We start from the raw sequence: 17,782 nt of genomic DNA, 5'->3' as shown, positions 1-17,782 counted from the left end.
AACTGAGTCAGTGCTTCCTGCCTTTATCCAAAATGTTATTTCCGATACCGTGGGTGGCGGTGTTTTGTGGGGTTTTGGGCATTACTTTTGATTTTTAAATTTATTTCAATAAAATAGTATTTACCTCCGCGACTGTTGCTTTTTGGGGTGTTTGGGTTGTTTGGGGTTTTTTTTTTTTTGCCCTTTCGTGTATTTTCGGTCCAACGTGAGTGCCTCACTCTCTTGACCCAGGTTCCAGTTTTACAGAAAAGGACGGGGCCAGTAAACTCAGTGGGTCCACAATGTTGGGCCTCGGACGCCCAGGTCAGTCACTACCCCTAGATCCAACCTCCAGGGGATAGAGAGGGAGGCGACCTCGTCTTTACATTTAAAAACCGAATAATTGGGGCACCTGAGTGCCTCAGTTGGTTAAGTGGGCAGCTTGGGCTCAGGTCCCGCCGTCTCGCTCTCTCCGAGAGTAAATAAATAAAATTTTTTAAAAAATGAAAATTGAGGAAATCAATTAGGCACAGTTGTCCATTTTTAGAATTAGGGATAGAATAGTATGATATGATATATGAATGATAGATACAATTCACCCATTTGAAACATATAATTCAATGGTTTTGGTTTTTATTTATCTTTAAAGATATTTTTAGGGGCGCCTGGGTGGCTCAGTGGGTTAAAGCTTTTGCCTTCGGCTCAGGTCATGGTCCCAGGGTCGTGGGATGGAGTCCCACATCGGGCTCTCTGCTCAGCGGGGAGCCTGCTTCCTCCTCTCTCTCTGCCTGCCTCTCTGCCTACTTGTGATCTCTGTCAAATAAATAAATAAAATCTTAAAAAAAAAAAAGATATTTTAAAACTTATTTGGCAGAGAGACGGAGCTGGCACACACGCAGGAAGATGGGCAGGCAGAGCTGAAGAAGCGGGCTCCCTGCAGAGCCCGGAGCCCGAAGCCGGACTCGATCCCAGGTTCCTGAGATCATGACTCCAGCCAAAGGCAGATGTTTCACGGACGGAGCTAGCCAGGCGTCCCTATTTTAGGACATTTTAATCACCCCATAAAGAAACCATATAGGCATTAGCAGCCGCTCCCCCCACAAGCCCCAAACACTCACTAATTCACCTGCCTCTATGGAATTGCTTATTCTGAATATTTCATGTGAGGGGGTCATGCAGTATCTTGTTCCTCTGTGTCTCCTTTCCCTAAAGGTGATGGTTTCAAGGCTCCCCCACATAGCGTGTATGCTGGTCCCTCACCCCTGTTTACAACTGAATAATACTCCAGTGTGACCGGGCCATGTTTGCTTTCCGCTGGTCTAGCCGTGAACATCTGGGCGGTTCCCACTCCTTGGCCATGATAAGTAACGCTGCTTTGAACGCGCATGGACAGATCTGCAGGTGGACATAAGCCTTCCTCTGCTACATCAAATGGTAACAGCACGTCTAACCTCAGGAGGAGCTGTCCGCCTGTTTTGCAGGGCGGCTGCCCCATGCCGAGCTCCCGCGGGTCTGTGCAGGAGCAGCCCGACTGTTCCACTTGCTCACCCACGTTCCGTATCGCCTGTCCTATTGGAGACAGCAGCGGGAGCAGCTGAGAAGTGCCATCTCACGGTGGCTTGGGCTTGCCTCTCCCCGAGGACTGCAGCCGTGGAGCTGACTGTCACTATGGACACCTACTATGCGCCAGGCCCTTTCCTGAGAAGACAGACTCACCTTTTGGCTGGCAGGTGACAGCCCAGGAAAACAGAACAAGGGTGACCGGCTCTGCGGAGGGCTGGAACCAGTGTGGTCTTTATGGGGCTTGAAGTGGTCAGGGAAGGCCCCTCCATAGAGGTGACACTTACCCCGAGCCTCCAATCGTGACATGTTTTCTGTGGGGAGAGAGCAGGCAGCCAGGCAGAGGTCCTGCGGCAGGACCGAGATCCCTCTGGTTGAGGTTTGGTGAACACAGGGGCTCACGGAGGAGAAGCAGAGAGTCAGAGAGAGTTGCCACTTTGCAAAACCATCTGGCAATTCCTCTTTCTTTCTTTCTTTCTTTCTTTCTTTCTTTCTTTCTTTCTTTCTTTCTTTCTCTCTTTCTTCCTAAGATTTATTTGAGGCAGAGAGAGCACGTGCAGGTGAGGGTAAAGGCAGAGGGAGAGGGAGCGAGTGGATGCCAAGCTGACTCCCTGCTGAGTCACAGAGCCCAACACCAGGCTCGTTCCCAGGACCCCAAGACCATGACCTGAGCCGAAGCTGAGAGTCAGTCAGTCACTCAACTGATGGAGCCACTGGGGCGCCCTGGCAGCTTCCATTAAAGCTAAACTCATAGGGGGGACACCTGGATGGCTCAGTGGGTTAAGCCTCTGCCTTCGGCTCAGGTCATGATCCCAGGGTCCTGGGATAGAGCCCCACATCGGACCCTCTGCTTAGCAGGGAACCTGTTCCCCACTGCCCCCCGCCTGCCTCTCTGCCTACTTGTGGTCTCTGTCTGTCAAATAAATAAACAAAATCTTTAAAAAAAAGAGAGAAAAAGAAATCTGTGCGTATATCCGTGCTCATATGCTTAGATGTCCTGTGGTTCTCTTTCTCTGGGGAACCCTAACTAACGCAAGCTCCCAGGTGAGCTTCCTGGCACCCTCTTTTCTGCTTCTAAGCCCCACTCCTGAGGTGGGACAGGAGAGGCAGGTGGGGGCAGGTAGGTGAGGGGTGAGGAGTCTGGCTGAGCAGAGAGAGAGAGGAGAGTGCTGGGTCCCCAGGAAGGGCTTCCTGGGTGAAAGTCCCAAGCCTCCAGGGCCCGTCTCCCTCCAGGGCCACCCTCCCCGCCCACCCCACCCCCATCTGTCGGGCCAGCTGAGCTATTTTAAAATGCCCCCCACTTCCTTCCTCACCCGTTCAGGAGCCCACTTCCTGACTGGGTCTCACTGTCTCCTCTCAGCGTGGGGTAAAGACAGACTTGCAAGCTGGGGTGTTTCTCCACCAACCGCAGGGTCTCAGACCCTGAACTTGGGGTTCCCTGTCCGCTGTGCAAATCAGGAGGGGCCATATAATTGGCAGATCCCAGTTGAAAGTGAAAATATGGGGCCCCTTGTTCAGAACTTATTAGGAATTTCATGACAACAGCCACAGGGCAACAACCCAAGGGAGGGGCTCTTTGAAGCTCAAGGCTTTGGGTGACGGCACAGGTCCCAGCCCCTTGAAGCTGGTGCTGCCCTGAGCCCCGGGGCTGTCCCCATACCTCGTGGTTTCATAAACGTGTATTTATCTATTTTATTGTGGTAAAATACACATAACATAAAATTTACTGTTTAGCCATTTCTAAGTGCACAGCTCATCGGTATGAAGCATGGACTCCCCAACCCCTGCCCCAGCCCCAGCTCCCACCCTCTCCTCTCTGTCTCCGTGGACAGGACTCTTCTGGTGACCTCTTGGGAGTGGGGTCTTGCGGGATGTGTCCTTCTGGGTCTGGCTGCTCTCCCTGAGCCCCGTGTCCTCGGGTCCCTCTGCGTCATGGCAGAGGTCAGGGGTCTTACTTTGGTACCAAGTGCACCTGTTTGAGTCCCTCTCACTCTCAGGCAGACACTAAGAAGCAGAAACATTAATTTCTTCTTGTTGTTGTTTTGCTTTTAACAATTTTATTTATTTATTTAACAGAGAGAGAGTGAGAGAGGGAACCCAAGCTGGGGGAGAGGGAGAGGGAGAAGCAGGCTTCCCGCTGAGCAGGGAGCCCGACACGGGGCTTGATCCCAGGACCCCGGGATCACAATTTGAGCCGAAGGCAGATGCTTAACGACGGAACCCCTGGGCACCCCGGACACATCCGTGTGTAACAGCCGGTCTTCTTTAAGCCATTTGGTTTTATTCCAGCCTCTGCCTGATCCTAACAGGGAAACAAGTCCCGTTTCCACCGAGCCCCAGACAAACTTGGAAGACACATCAAAGGTGAGGAACCGTGAACAGTCCCCAGCGATCTCGTCTCCCTGCACAGCTGGGCCCAGGCAGAAGTGACCACCTGTGCAGGGTGGTTAAAAGCCCAGCTGCAGGGCACCTGGGTGGCTCAGTTGGTTGGGTAACTGCCTTCAGCTCAGGTCATGATCCCGGACTTCCAGGATCAAGTCCCGCATCAGGCTCCCAGCTCTTTGGGGAGTCTGCTTCTCCCTCTGACCTTCTCCTCTTTCATGCTCTCTCTCACTCATTCTCTCTCAAATAAATAAATAAAATCTTAAAAAAAAAAAAAAAAAAAAAAGCCCAGCTGCATGGGGCGCCTGGGTGGCTCAGTGGGTTAAAGCCTCTGCCTTCGGCTCAGGTCATGATCCCAGGGTCGTGGGATCGAGCCTCGCATCGGGCTCTCTGCTCGGCGGGGAGGCTACTTCCTCCTCTCTCTCTGCCTACTTGTGATCTCGGTCTGTCAAATAAATAAATAAAATCTTTAAAAAAAAATAGAGTCTTAAACAACAACAAACAAACAAGCAAACAAACTAAAACCGAAACCCAAAGGGCTTTGCCCCAGGTTCCGGGGCCCCAGGGCTGCGGTGGTCTGGTGGTCCGTCTGGTTTCTGTCAGGACTCCCCAGTGGTCTCTGTACTCTGCTTCCTGCCGCTGCACTTTGAGGGTGTTTTCCCAGTTTTCACAATTCGAGACAACATGGGGAGAGACGGCTTCAGACAGAACTTTCTCTCCTCATTCCCCATTGTTCGCTTAGATCCTGAGAAAGAGAATTTCTTTTCCTACCTCTCCCTCCCTCCTTTCTCTCTCTCCATCAGCACTTATTGAGCACCTACTGAATATTAAGCCCTGACCTAGAAACACTGGAAGCACAATAGCGAACGAAACAGAGGCAGGGGCCTTTCTTCTTGGAGCTCACCGGCTAGGCCGATGCTTCTAGAACTTTCTGGGTGATGGACACATTCTTCTACCTGTGTCATCTAGGAGCTACCAGCCCCATGTGGCCCTTGGACACCTAAAATGGGCCCTTGCAACTGAGGAACTGAATTCTAAATTTTATTTACTTTTAATCAATTCATTTAAATTCGAGTAGCCACGTGTCACGTGTAGCTTTCCCAGTGGACAGCACATGCTAGCATTCATGGCTCCAGGGTAGGAGCATTTTTAAGGCCATCCATTCCTGTGGCCTGTTATCTTCCACAGAGGCTGGGTGTCTCAGGTCAGGAGAGAGGGAGAAACGCAGAGTCAGGATGGCCTGAGGTCACGGTGATGCCATCCACTGTTACAAATGCTGTTCTGTGGATTGGGGAATCATCGTCGTGCTCTTGTCAGGCATCCACCCATTGGTCAGACATCATGGGGGACAGCTGGGAACATGGGGGACGGAAGCCAGGGTCACTGCCCCAAGGAGCTCCATAGACTATGGGGAAGACAAGATAAACAAAGGAACCACCCAATACAATGATTGGAGACAGAAGTCCTATTATGGGAATGTCTGCGTGGCTCAGTCGTTAAGCATCTGCCTTGGGCTCAGGTCATGATCCCAGGGTCCTGCTCAGTGTGGAGTCTGCTTCTCCCTCTCCCACTCCCCCTGCTTGTATTCCCTCTCTCGCTGTCTCTCTCTCCGCTAAACAAATAAATGAAATCTTAAAAAGTCCAGTGATGGCAATAAAGAGGCTGACGGGAGAGGGCCTGGGGCAGGGTCTCTGGCTGGGGGTGGTTGGGAGGTGGGGCCTCTCGGAGGAGGAGGGACGCTTCAGCAGGAGACTGAAGATGAGGAAGTGCTGGCCCTGGGGCTACCTGGGGATAGGGCAAGGCAGACAGGAGGCACAGCTGGTGCAAAGGCCCTGAGGTAGGAACAAACTGGAGAAGGCCAAGATGGCTGGGGCGGACAGAGCAAGGAGAGAAGGTGTAGCAGTGGGCCAGCAGCTGGACCACCCAGGACCTTTGGGAAGGAAAGGAAACGCAAGTGACTGTCCTGAAACATGGGGAGCCTTACAACAGTGCTTCTATCTTGGCAGAGTTTGCTCTGGTCCGTGGAGGGAGCTCAGTGAGTCAGGGCCAACTACGGGTGGGTGGGATTCCAGTCTTGTCTCCTGGGCCCACCCCCTCTTCCACTGGTATTTGCCAGTGTTGTCCTAGGGGCAGAGCGGTGCAGCTGGAGAGGAAGGAGGACTGCGGAAGGAGGCTGTGGACAGGCCTCTTCCTGCTCAAAGAAGTCACAGGAAATCAAGGAAATTGGCAGGAGCCTGGCATGGTTGTGACCTTTGGACTCAGACGCACTTCAGCTGAAGTTAGGAGCCTTGGGGGGAGGCATCCAGAGCTCCCTGGCATGCAGCTGGGGCAGGTGGCCAGAGGAAACCAGGGGAAACCACCCCTGGGCAGTCTCCCCTCCCCAGCCCGGGCCTCTCCAGGCCCTTGTCAGGGGGACTGGGGCCCTGGGGGAGGGCTGCCTGGGAAGCCCAGAGTTTGGGGCTTATCTCTGTAAACAAAACTGAAGGTTAGAGTTGGGGGGAGCCATGGGGGTAGAGTTAGGGGGGAGGTGTGGGGGCTGGGGCTGCGGACATGGGGTGGAAAAGGCAGGCGGGCCGGGAAAATGCGAGTCGAGGCAGTGTGCGGGCCTGGAAGGGCAAGGCTGTTCCACTCATTTGCAGTCCTGCCTGCAGGCTGGGGCCCAAGGGCCTCTGCAGACTCTGTCCCGGTCACCTCTTCCGCAGGCTTGTCCGACCACCGTCTCAGCGGAGGTTCATCCGCAAAGGCCTGGCGCACCCCCTTTTCGCTCCCAGCCCACATCCTTATCTGTCTCTGTTCCTTCCTCGCTCCCTCCTCGCGGCGGGAGCTGAGGCCGACCCAGGGTGAGGAGCGCGGGGCACAAACTCAAGGGACGCCGGAGAGCGCAGGTGCAAAGATTCTTCGTATTTTAATGCAATATTTAAAAAGCCGAAATTAACGCAAAATAATCCACGGCGAACAAAACATCGGGATTCTGGAAAAGGTCGGACCCGCCCCTGCACTCCGTGACCCTGCCTCCCTCCGCGTTCGTTCAGGGCCCCGTTCCGAGAAAATTTTGTTCTTTCTCGATAGCGCGTGAACATTCTTATCCCCACGACGGAGCTCTATGGCGCCTCTGTAAATTCGGCTTCCGCAGCGAGTGCCCCGCTCGCCTCTCCCCAGCCCTGGCCCTGGGATGAGCGAGAGAACGAAGGAATGGCAGCGTCTCTGCGGAAAACCGCGGCCGCGACCCGGGGCTCGGCCCCCCGCACGCCGCCACGCCCGCCCGCGGGAGCCGGCCCCGCCCACCGCGCCATGCCCCGCCCCACCAGCGAGTCAGCTCCTCCCCCAATCCCGGCTCCGCCAATCACGATCCGGCCCCGCCCACCCCGTGTCCGCCCCCGCCCCAACTCCGCCCCCTGGCCCCCGGAAGCACGCAGCGCCGGCGCCCGTCCGCAGCCTCTGGGCCCCCGCGCGCGTGGCGCGTCACGTCCGGGGCGGCGGCGGCGGGATCGAGGCTCATTTCCGCCCGTGGGGGTGCGGTGGCGGCGGCGGCGGCGGCGCAGGAGGCTGGGTCGGGGCGCCGAGGGACCGACGGACGCACGGGCGGGCGGCCGGGAGCCATGGAGCGCGGCCCCGGGGCCGGGGGGCGCGGGCCGCGGCGGTGAGTGCCCAGCAGCGGCTAGCGCGGCGCGGGGCGACCGCAGGGCTGCCCGCGGCCGTTTGGGGAGCGGGGCCTGCCCGCGAGGCCGGGACAGCCGGGTGGGACGTCCCCGACCCCTCGCTCCCGGGGAGGCCGCGGGCCGGGCTGTGGGGCCCGCGGATCAGGCCGGACGTCGCGGACCCGCGTTCCGACCCCGGCAGGGCGCCGCCGCGGGCCGCCAGCCGCCGACCACCGCCCGACCCCGCAGCCCGGCCCCGCGCGCACCGCAGCAGCCCGCGGCGGCGCCCTGCTTCCTGAACGTCTCCCGGGCCCCTTCGCCAGCCCCTTCGCAGGCGTCCTCCGGCCGCCTGGAGCACCCGGGGGGCCTTGCCGGCCTCCGCTTGCCGCCAGGGCACACACCGCAGCACCGCACCCTGGGTCGGTGCTCGGCCCAGGACTCCTCCGGGATGGAGCGCGAACTCCGCCGCAGGGCTCACGGGCGCCGCCCGACCCAACCCCGGCGCCCCCCGGGACCCCTCTGGTCGCCTCTTCGGACCGGTGTCCACTCAGGCAGGAGACCAGCAGCTCCTGGGACCCGCCCTCACCCCTGGGGTTTGGCGCTGCCCTGTTCCCTGTCACCCAGCCTCAGCCTGCCCTTTCAGACGCACCTTCTTCCCGGCGGCTTTCCCGCCCCGACTGGCCGGGCCAGGTGCCGTCGGCGTCGCGCCTAAGTAGGTCATCGTAGATGCTGCCGTTGCCGGGTTCCTTGTGGGTCCTCGGAACCCCAGCCGCCCGCGGGGCCTGGCGGGGGCGGGGGCCGGCGGCGGTGCGCTCAGTGGTGCACCTGTAGACCAGCGGCGGGGGCCAGGGGCCTGCGCCCAGTGAGCGAAGCAGTGGGTGTGCACCGCCCGGCGGAGGCCCCGCTCTCAGGACTTACTCGGGGACACTCGTAAGTGGCACGCGGGAGGTCCCAGGTATGCGTGGCCCAAGAAGAGACTGTCCTACCTCCCTGTCAAGCCTCGCAGACTCCGCAGCTTCCCCTTTAGTCTTCACCTCCTGTCACTCGCCCAGTGGGTCTGCAGGTGCAGCAAGCTGTCCTGCGCTCTGATTGCCCTGGGGGCGTTGGCTAAACCGTAAATACAACTTCTGGTGAGTGCGGTGGAGGCAGACCTGGACCCGCAGAGCATAGCGCCTTGCCCTGCTTCGGAAGGCCTCTCCGAGGGCGCTGGAAGGGGGATCCAAAGGGTGGACAGGACAAGGGGCAAGGACCATCTAGTGAGACTGGGGAGGGGGTTCCTGGCAGGGCAGCTGCATGGACTCCGGCTGGTCTAGGGAGAGCCAGGGGAGTGGGTTCCACGGTGAGGGAGGCTGCGGGGGTCAGCCTGTGGCAGCCTGTGCCAGGGATTGGGTTTCTATCCTGAAAGTAGGGGAGGTCAGGGGCCTCCAGAGAAGTGGTGTGCTTGGGTGTGTGCTGGGAGAGCCGTGTGGGGGTGGGGAGCAAGCCGCCAGCTGGACAACGCCGCAGCCCGCATGAGAGGTGGCGGCAGGTGGACCAGGTGTTGGTTGGAGGAAGACCCGTCAGACCCCGGTGGAGGGAGGAGTCCAGGAGGACACCTGTGTTTCTGGCGTGGGCAGCGGGTGAATGAAGGTGTGCGCCTTCATTTCCTTAGTGGCCGGGGGGCTCCTGCTTGCCCACCTGGCTCTCAGCCAGGCCTTCCTCTCCACGCCGATCTTCACTGAGTCGTGCGAGGTGCAGCCCAGCTCTTCCTCCCCGCCCAGTGCACTGGCCGTGTTTGGGTCTGGATCTCCGAGAATATATCGAAGCAGGCGGCCGGGTGGACTGGCTGACATCTGGGGACACGTCATTCCTTTTTGGGCAAAGGGAGGGCATCCTGTGCTGTGTTGTGTGTCTGTCAGCATCCCTGGCCGCCCCCGTGCAGTGCCGGGAGCACCCTTCCCGCGTCGTCACAACCTAGAATGTTTCTCCCTGGTGGCTAGTGTCCTGGGGACGAACTCTCCTCCTCTGGGAGTGAGAACCACTCGCACGTGCGGGGCGCGGCCTGCCAGGGAGTTTTGCCAGTTCAGGGCCGCCTTGGCTTTCCCAGCTCCCGCCCACCGGTCCCGTGTGCCGCGGATCTGGGCAGTCTCCAGCCCATGGTGGCAGGTCACACAGGTCTGGGGGGAGCAGGTGTGTCTTAGGGCTGTGGCCTGCTCTGCTCTGAGTCTGTGTGTCCCAAGTGCCAGCGCCCCAGAATGGCACACGCCAGGGTGCTCTGCCACTGCGGCGGACTCATGAGTGCCTCTCTCCGTCTCAGTCTGGAGGGAAAGGCCTACTGGGCGGTGAGGTGTTCCTCGAGCCTCTGGGTTTCTTCCCGTGCCTGCGTTGGCGGCTTGGTGTGGGACTGTCGGCTCTCGCGGCAAAGCTGAAGTCTGTCCCGTGCGCGGTGGGTGTCTCTGCTCCCCCCAACCCTGGTCTGCTGCCAAGTTGTCTACTCCCCCTGGGAGCTGAGATGCGTCTTTGCTGGTCAGCGAGGCTACAGAGGCCCAGGCAGGGAGAGAGCCTTGCCTGAGGCCACACAGCCCTGTGCTGCCAGAGCTGGGCTGGTAGTGCCAGGGCCGGACTCCTTCAGGCCCCAGGGCCCCTCCCCCAAGCCTGGCCCCAGCACGGGGAGAGCCATTGTCCCAGCTCAGCCTCTGGATGTATCCTGCTTTTGTTATCAGAGCCTTTGTTTGTTGTATGTCCCTTGCCTCTGGACAGTGCAGGCCTGCCCCGGGGCCTGGCCCTCTGGAGCACACTCCCAGGGCCCTCCAGGCAGCAGGCTGTCCTCACCTTGGCCACCTTGTGTCACCAGGGGCTGGCACATGAGTCCTTGAGAGCACAGAGTTGGGCTGGGGGAGAGTCTGGGCCGGCTGTGGGGATAGAGGCATAGGGAGGGTGACCGCGTATGTGTGGACCCAGAGCAGCGGCTGTGTGGGGACAGCTAGGGTAAGCCAGGGCTCTGATGGCCCAGCCCAGCCTGCGGGCCGAGCCGGGGCTGACAGGTGGGGGGCTCACATGGCCAGTGCTGGCGGCTGGACGCTGAGGGAAGGGTGTAGCAAGCGCTGGTCTCGTCAGCTTTGGGTCCCACCAAGCCCCCTGGGAGGTACCTGGTCCCCTTGGAGGACGAGCTGGGCCCCCAGGCCCCTGGGGTGGGGGGTGGAGCATTTGGGCGGAAGAGGGTGGACGGGACTGGGAGGGAGCCAGGAGGCTTGGTGTGGATAAGACTGGGTCACGCGCCTCCCGGCGCAACCCCGAGGGAACCCCATTTCTCACTCCTCCCCTGCAGGGTTTTCCTCTGCACGACGTGGAGATGCAAGTCTGCGAGGCTCCCAGGGGCTCGGCTTGGACCACGATGGGGCTGGGCTGCGGCCTCCTAAGGGGGCTCTTGTCTGGGGCGGTGGCCGGGGGTTACCCTCCCCCCTGCCCGCGTCTCAGAGCACCCCCACCCCTCCCCTGCCACGCGAGGCCCACCCTGGGGCCCGGCGCCCGCCATGAACGGCCTGTCGGTGAGCGAGCTCTGCTGCCTTTTCTGCTGCCCACCCTGCCCTGGCCGCATTGCTGCCAAGCTCGCCTTCTTGCCGCCAGAGCCCACCTACTCGCTGGTGCCCGAGCCCGAGCCAGGGCCTGCTGGAGCAGGGGCCGCCCCTTCGGGGACCCTGCGGGCCTCTGCCGGCACCCCTGGGCGCTGGAAGCTCCACCTGATGGAGCGTGCTGATTTCCAGTACGGCCAGCGCGAGCTGGACACCATCGAGGTCTTCCTGACCAAGAGCAGCCGGGGCAGCCGCATCTCCTGCATGTACGTGCGCTGCGTGCCTGGTGCCAGGTGAGCCTCGGGGTCGCCACGTGTGCCGGGGGTCTGGGGCCACGTTGGGGGGCGGGGAAGGAGCTAGCGAGGGGGACCTGGAGGCTCCAGGTGCAGGATGTGCTCTGTCCTCGGGCCTCTCGTTTCCTGCCGGGGTCGTGCTGCACAGCCAGAGCCAGGTGAGAGCCTGTCTGGTGGGGCAGGCGCCCTGGGAACACTCTGGCCAGCAGGGCGGCAGCTGACCTCCACTGAGGGCGGGCCTCTCTCCACCCAAAGCCCCCGGGACCGTCAGGCCGGCCGTCCTTCGAGGTGCAGGCCCTGTCTTGCAGATGAGTGGCCCGAGGCCCAGGGAGGCGGTTCTGAGTGACCATGTCACCTCCTTGGCCAGCGGCTGCCTGCTTCAGGGTTTCGGCACACACCTGCTCTGGGAAGGGCTCCTGGGGGCTGGGCCCTCAGTGAGGCCTTGGCATTTGCTTTGGGGCCGGGGCACGTGAAGCCTGGCAGGTGGCTCTGGCCAGGTCTGATTCCTCCTGCCGAGGGTGTCCTTGGGGCCTGGAAGTGCAGCTCTTCTGGGAGTACAGTAGTGGGAGAGAGGTGGGGCCTTCCAGGTGCTTCTGCCGTTAGGGCAGGCGGGGTTCTGACTCCCGATCGGAGTTCAAAGGGCAAGTGTTTACCTTTGAGCTAGGCTGGGGGCCAGGGGTGCTGGAGGAAGAAGGCTTGAGTCCACTGGCCAGGAGCCAGCCTGTCGGTGACCTGGGGCAGGTCCTGCTCTGCCAGCAGCCTTGCAGGGCGGACGTGAGTGCTGGGGTCACGTTCTGTGGGAGTGGGGAGGGTAGGTAGGGATCGGCTTCATTCCTTTGTGGGGGCCAGGGCTGGTGCCAGCTGCCGGGAGGAGAAGCCGCTGTCTTACTCTCCGGATAGGTCTAGGCAGCGGGTGTCTGTGCGTGCTGTCCTCGGGCTGTGGAAGTCCTCTAAAAGGAGGGATCCCGCAGAGAGACAGCCATCGCCCAGAGGGACGCGGCAGTCACTATGCCTTCTGGGCCCGGGCCGTGGTCCGCCCTAGGCCGAGACTGTGATCGGTGGTCCCCGTGGTTCCCTTGCACAGAGGGCACGTCTGCGGCCCTGCCGGCTGTCCCCTGCCCAAGACCCAGAGCCAGGAGGAGCCGGAAGGGGCGGCCTGCCTCCCTCATGGACACTCTCGTCTGTGGCGGAGCAGGGGTGTGTCTTATCCCTTTCCCACTGACCTGCCCGGCCCCCCTCCCTGCCGCAGGTACACGGTTCTCTTCTCACACGGCAACGCGGTGGACCTGGGCCAGATGAGCAGCTTCTACATCGGCCTGGGCACGCGCATCAGCTGCAACGTGTTCTCCTACGACTACTCGGGCTACGGCGCCAGCTCGGGCAAGCCCTCCGAGAAGAACCTGTACGCCGACATCGATGCCGCCTGGCAAGCGCTGCGCACGCGGTGAGCTTCGTGCTGGGCTGGGGGTGGCCGCCTGGGGACTCGGGCCTGGCAGGGGGGCCCTCGTGAGATGGAGCCATCCGCGGCCACGCTGGGCCACAGGGCGAGGCCTGACCCGTGTCCCCATGGTGTGACAGGCAGACTTGACATGCGGGAGGTGGGGCGGGCGCTCCTCTCCTCCTGGGACCCCCTTGCCGGGAGTGGATGTGGATGGGCTGGGGGTGTCCCTGGGGGAGCGGAGGCTCCGCCCGCAGGGCATGGCTGGAGGGTGGCCGGGGAGGACGCCCGCAGGCTGCCCGAGGACTCCGGAGAGTCCGGCTGCCCGGGGAGATGTGGTTTTCAGGGTAGAGTGGGGCTGCTTTGTCATGTTGCAGGGCCGGCCCATGAGGCATGAGTGGCCAGTGGCTGTGGTCTCCTTTTGGGGGTAGGGCTCCTCTGGACCTGGAGGGTTCTGGAAGGTTCTAGACGGTTCTGTCAGCTCGGTGTCTAGCACAGCCCTGGGGGCCAGTGGGAGGGTAGCAGGCAGAGGCTAGGTCCTCCCTGGGTATGGGCCCCCAGCTCGAACCTGTGTGATTGCCTCAGGGCAGCTGAAGTTGGGGCCACACCTCCGTCCCTGGAGCCCCCCCATGCTTTTCATCCAGCTGCCGGGCAGCCCGCTTCCCACTTACTTACCTGGTGTCTGAGAATCCAAAGAATCCTGCGGAAGGAGGTCTCCCTGACTACCTCTGGTCCTCCTGGAGGCGCTGCCCTGCCTGTTGCCTCCTCGGGGCTCCCTGTCTCAGTCCTGCCGGTCCCCCCTGCACCCCCCTTTCCCGCAGGGACCAAAGTCAGCCTGCCCTGGGGAGGTTGGGGACCCTGGTTGCCGAAGTGATGCACCAGGCATTCCGGGCTACAGGCCCCAGGAGTGGGGTCCCCTGGTACCACCCTGGCACAGGGGACCCATTCTGGGCGGCATGGTGCAGGGACGTGCTGCCCTCAGCTTCCTCAGCCCTTCCTGCTGCGGGTCCTGCTGGCTGGGTGGGGGCTGGCAGATCACGGCCTGCTCTGGGGCAAGGGCTCTGAGCCGTGTCCGTCCCACCGTCTGTCCTGCTGCCGGCACTGTCCTCAGAGATCCGATCCCTCGGAAAGAGTCAGCAGGAGGGCAGGAGGCTCGACTCTGGTGTTGACCGGGGGCCTGGGAGGGCTGCGGAAGACCTGTCGCTGCACCTGCCGCCTGTCATGTGTTTTAGAGGGCGGTGTCCAAGGGTTGGGACCGGACTACTGCTCAGGGTGGTGGTGCCTCCTGTGGTGTGGGGCGCTGGCTGCGGAGCCGTGGTCAGTGTGGTGGGCCGAAGGCCAGATGGGGTCCCTGAAGCCCGGGGCCAGGCAGCTGTGACCTGGAGTGCTGCCTCCCATAACAGAGACAGATGGGGTGGCCCCTGGGTAGACAGGTGGAGTCTTGCCACTTGGGGGGGTTACACAGGTGAGACGCAGAGGGGCCTTCCCTTGAGGTGTCAGGGTCCAGGTCTATGGGAGAATCATGGAGGCCTCTTCCCCTGGGAGGGTGGTTGGTAGGTCCCTGTGCAGATGGGAATGGGCGCTTGGAGGCTGTGGAGCTGACTTGGGGCCGGGTCAGCTGTGCTGGGGGTGGGGTGTGGTGCTAGGGGAGTCATTGGGGGGAGTGGGTGCAGGGTAGAGGGAAGGGCTGGGACCCGGATGCAGGATGTGGTGCCCACCTACACACAGGAGCCACCACTTCTGCTCGTCTGGGTTGTGCTGAGCCCCTAACTGGGCCACACAGCGAGGGGCTGGAAACTGGTTGGTGAAATTAGGATACACAGCTACCGTGACTTCTCCTGGTGAAGGGCATGGATGGGTGAGGGGTGGTGGGAGGAAGACTGGTCCCCTGCCTGTGCTCTCAGGAACTGGGTGTGTCTCTGGTCAAGTGGGAGGGGGGCAGGAGAGGCCTCAGCGCCTGCCCTGTCCCCCCGAACCCCAAGCATGGCGTGGGGGCCCTCACCAGGGGCACCACAGGAGGGCACCCCATGCCTGTGATCCAGGTTGATGCTGTTGCTGAAACAGGGTTAGTGCTGGGTGGGGCTGCAGCCGCGCCAGCCATCTGTGCATCTGCCCAGGCCCTTCCTCCTTACTGAGTGCACTTGTTCGCTGTTGAGAGACCGTGCTGGGGAGTGGGGGGGGGGGGGTTTGTCTCTGAGTCCAACCCCCTTGCCCAGAGCCACGCAGGGAGAATGGGGGGCTGCCCTGGGAGGGCAGGGCGGAGGGGGGGGGATGTGCTGTTTGCTGTAGCTGCTGCTGGCTGTGGCTGATCCTGCCGTCTCCCCGCCAGGTACGGCATCAGCCCGGATAGCATCGTCCTGTATGGGCAGAGCATCGGCACGGTGCCCACCGTGGACCTGGCCTCCCGCTATGAGTGCGCTGCCGTGGTGCTGCACTCGCCGCTCACCTCGGGCATGCGCGTTGCCTTCCCTGACACCAAGAAGACCTACTGCTTCGATGCGTTCCCCAAGTAAAAGGGGGGTTTGGGGATGGCGGCCGGTGGGGGTCAGGGGAGGGGCTTCTGCGGGGCGGGGCACTGCTCAGAGCCTGGCGGTGCCTTCCCCTACAGCATCGAGAAGGTGTCCAAGATTACGTCACCGGTGCTCATCATCCACGGCACAGAGGACGAAGTAATCGACTTCTCCCACGGGCTGGCGCTCTATGAGCGCTGCCCCAAGGCCGTGGAGCCGCTGTGGGTGGAGGGCGCTGGGCACAACGACATCGAGCTCTACAGCCAGTACTTGGAGCGCCTGCGCCGCTTCATATCCCAGGAGCTGCCCAGCCAGCGCGTGTAGCCGGGCCCTGAGCCGAGCCGGACTTCAGCAATAAGGCGGCGCCTGGACCTCGCCCCCGCCCCGGCCCGGGGGCTGCATGTGACCCCCCCCCCCCCCCCCCCGGCACCCCAGTCCTCCGAGACAGCTGGGGGTCGGGCGTCGGGGGCCGGGCCGGGACCTGCCCCAGCCCAGGGGCCGTGGACGATGTACAGGCGCGGAGCTACGCTCTCCTTTCCTTTTGGAAGCAAAAAGAAGGAAAAACGTGAAAACAAATTAAAGATTTAAAATTTTAGGGTTCCTCTTTCTTTGTGGCTCATGCATGCCTTTCAGGGCCCAGTGAGTGGGACAAATGCAGGGGTCTGGTCACTGCCCTTGGGGAAGAGGAGGTGGCTTTGGGTCCCATCCAGAGTCCCACCCCTCGAGGCTACTGGTTGGGTGGTGATGGAGGGGTAGGGAGCCTGCGGCCCCAGGTGCCTGAGGCCTGTGCCTCCTGGGAGCGTGGTGGTCCGCTCCCCTGTGGTAAGTAAGGACAGGAGGTCTGGGAGGTGCTGCCCCACCCGTCCTCACCGCCCTCGCCTGCACGGAGAGCCAGGAGAACCCACCGAACCCACCGTGACCCTGGCAGGTCCAGAGGCCCAGCGGGGTGCCCCCTGGAAAGGGAGCAGGGACTGGGATGGGGGAGCACTTCCGTCTTGGGGCCATCAGAGCGTGGCCTCCCGGGGAGCCATTGAAAGCAGGGCTGAGCCAGGGTTTCCCTGGACCTCACCACCAGCCCCTGGGGGTCCTCTGCGCTTCCCCAGAGCGAGAACGGTCCGTGGCGACTCAGCCCGCTTGGCGTTGGCGGGGCCCAGAGTTCAGTCGGAGGCCTCCTGGGTTCCGCGGCCCCTTTAAGGGCGGGGCGGGGCTTCGTCCTGGGGGCGGGGCTGGCGCCGTTTGGGGCGCGGCCGGGGCGGAAGCGGAAGTGGCGGTACCGCGCGCCGAGGCGGCGGCGGCGGCGGCCCGCGGGACCCGGGAGGAGGGGTAAGTGGCCGCCGCTCGCACCCCGCAGCCCTCCCGGCGCCCGCTCCTTTGCGCGCCCCGACCTCCCCGCCCGCAGCACGGGCTGCCGTGGGGCGGGCCCGCGCGGACGTCGGCGTCGGAGAGGACGCAGAGCCGGGGTCGCGGCGGGGACTCGGGCCCGGGTGCTCCGTCCCCTGCGTGCTCGCCACGTGCCCGGGGGACGGGCCGCGTGTCCGTGCCGCCCTGTCGCCGTGACGGGGCGGGGGCGCGCTCGAGGACTCCCCTCCCTCGAGGCCTGCCGCCGGGACTCCGCGCGCCCCCGGGCCCGGGGGTCCCGCCCCGCCCTTCTCCGACGCCGCAGTGCCCTTGCCTGGGAAAGGGGCCGAGGCGCGGGCGGCTGGTGCCCCGTCTCTCCCGGGCCCCACGGGCGCCGGTCGCCGGGCGCTCAGGGCCGTTTGATACGACCCGGCGCTGAGGAGCAGCGCTGCACTCCGGAGAGAGTGTCCCTGCCCGCCACAGGGCCTTTGCATGCCAGAGGTCGGCCGTTGTTGCTGACATGCCCTGCGTCCCGGCCTGGCACAAATGACCCCGGCGTGGCTCGTGTTCCTCAACAGGCCTGACTTTCTCCGTCTGCTGCTACAGTGTTTCTTCCCCGAAGCACACCCCACCCCCTCCCCGCTGCCCTGGGACCCCATCCGTGGGCAGGTGCCCCGGGAGCCGGAGTGCCGCAAACCCAGTAAGCTGAAAACAGCTTGTTTAGAATTGGAACCGAAATGTTCTTGGATGCACAGAGTAAACAGTTCGGGAGTTTGGAAGGGCGTTGGGGAAAAACTGGCGCGCCTCCAGCCCCTGACCTCCAGGGCCCGGCTCCCCCCTCCTGGGCTCTTTCTCATGCGTCAAGGAAGAAAGTCTGAGCGCGCACATCCGATGTGTTGATGCAAAACTTCATTCCCTTTACATGTAACCCTTTTGGCCAACATAGCTGTGGGGGGAGGAGCTCTCCCTGTCCTGGGCCATTCATTTCAATTGTGTCATCCTATGGTGTTAGCGCGGGATTTATTGTTTCCTGTTGGTAGAAATTTCGGTTCTTTCTAGGCTTTTTGTAACAAGCAAGGCTAGATTGATTAAG

At 62.0% G+C, this 17,782-nt stretch overlaps 1 protein-coding gene across 1 annotated transcript; it reads left to right on the top strand.

Moving 5' to 3' along the window:
- Window positions 1-7,426: 7,426 nt before the first annotated feature.
- On the top strand, window positions 7,427-15,946 carry ABHD17A (abhydrolase domain containing 17A, depalmitoylase). The gene is made up of 5 exons (XM_059159308.1): window positions 7,427-7,561; window positions 10,867-11,403; window positions 12,653-12,847; window positions 15,171-15,350; window positions 15,450-15,946. The coding sequence occupies exons 2-5, from the start codon at window positions 11,072-11,074 to the stop codon at window positions 15,673-15,675; spliced, it is 933 nt and encodes a 310-aa protein (XP_059015291.1). The 5' UTR covers window positions 7,427-7,561; window positions 10,867-11,071; the 3' UTR covers window positions 15,676-15,946.
- The last annotated feature ends 1,836 nt before the right edge of the window (window positions 15,947-17,782 follow it).

Source organism: Mustela lutreola, chromosome 2 (genome assembly GCF_030435805.1).
Source record: "Mustela lutreola isolate mMusLut2 chromosome 2, mMusLut2.pri, whole genome shotgun sequence".
In the NCBI taxonomy this organism is placed as follows: Eukaryota; Metazoa; Chordata; class Mammalia; order Carnivora; family Mustelidae; genus Mustela; species Mustela lutreola.
This window is presented reverse-complemented; position numbering and strand designations above follow the sequence as displayed.

Excerpts from the sequence above, each read along its gene's own strand:
- ABHD17A (XM_059159308.1), top strand. The coding sequence starts at position 11,072 with ATGAACGGCCTGTCGGTGAGCGAGCTCTGCTGCCTTTTCTGCTGCCCA. Across the intron at positions 12,848-15,170 it reads TGGCAAGCGCTGCGCACGCG|GTACGGCATCAGCCCGGATA; the intron begins GTGAGCTTCGTG and ends TCTCCCCGCCAG. Across the intron at positions 15,351-15,449 it reads TGCTTCGATGCGTTCCCCAA|CATCGAGAAGGTGTCCAAGA; the intron begins GTAAAAGGGGGG and ends CTTCCCCTACAG.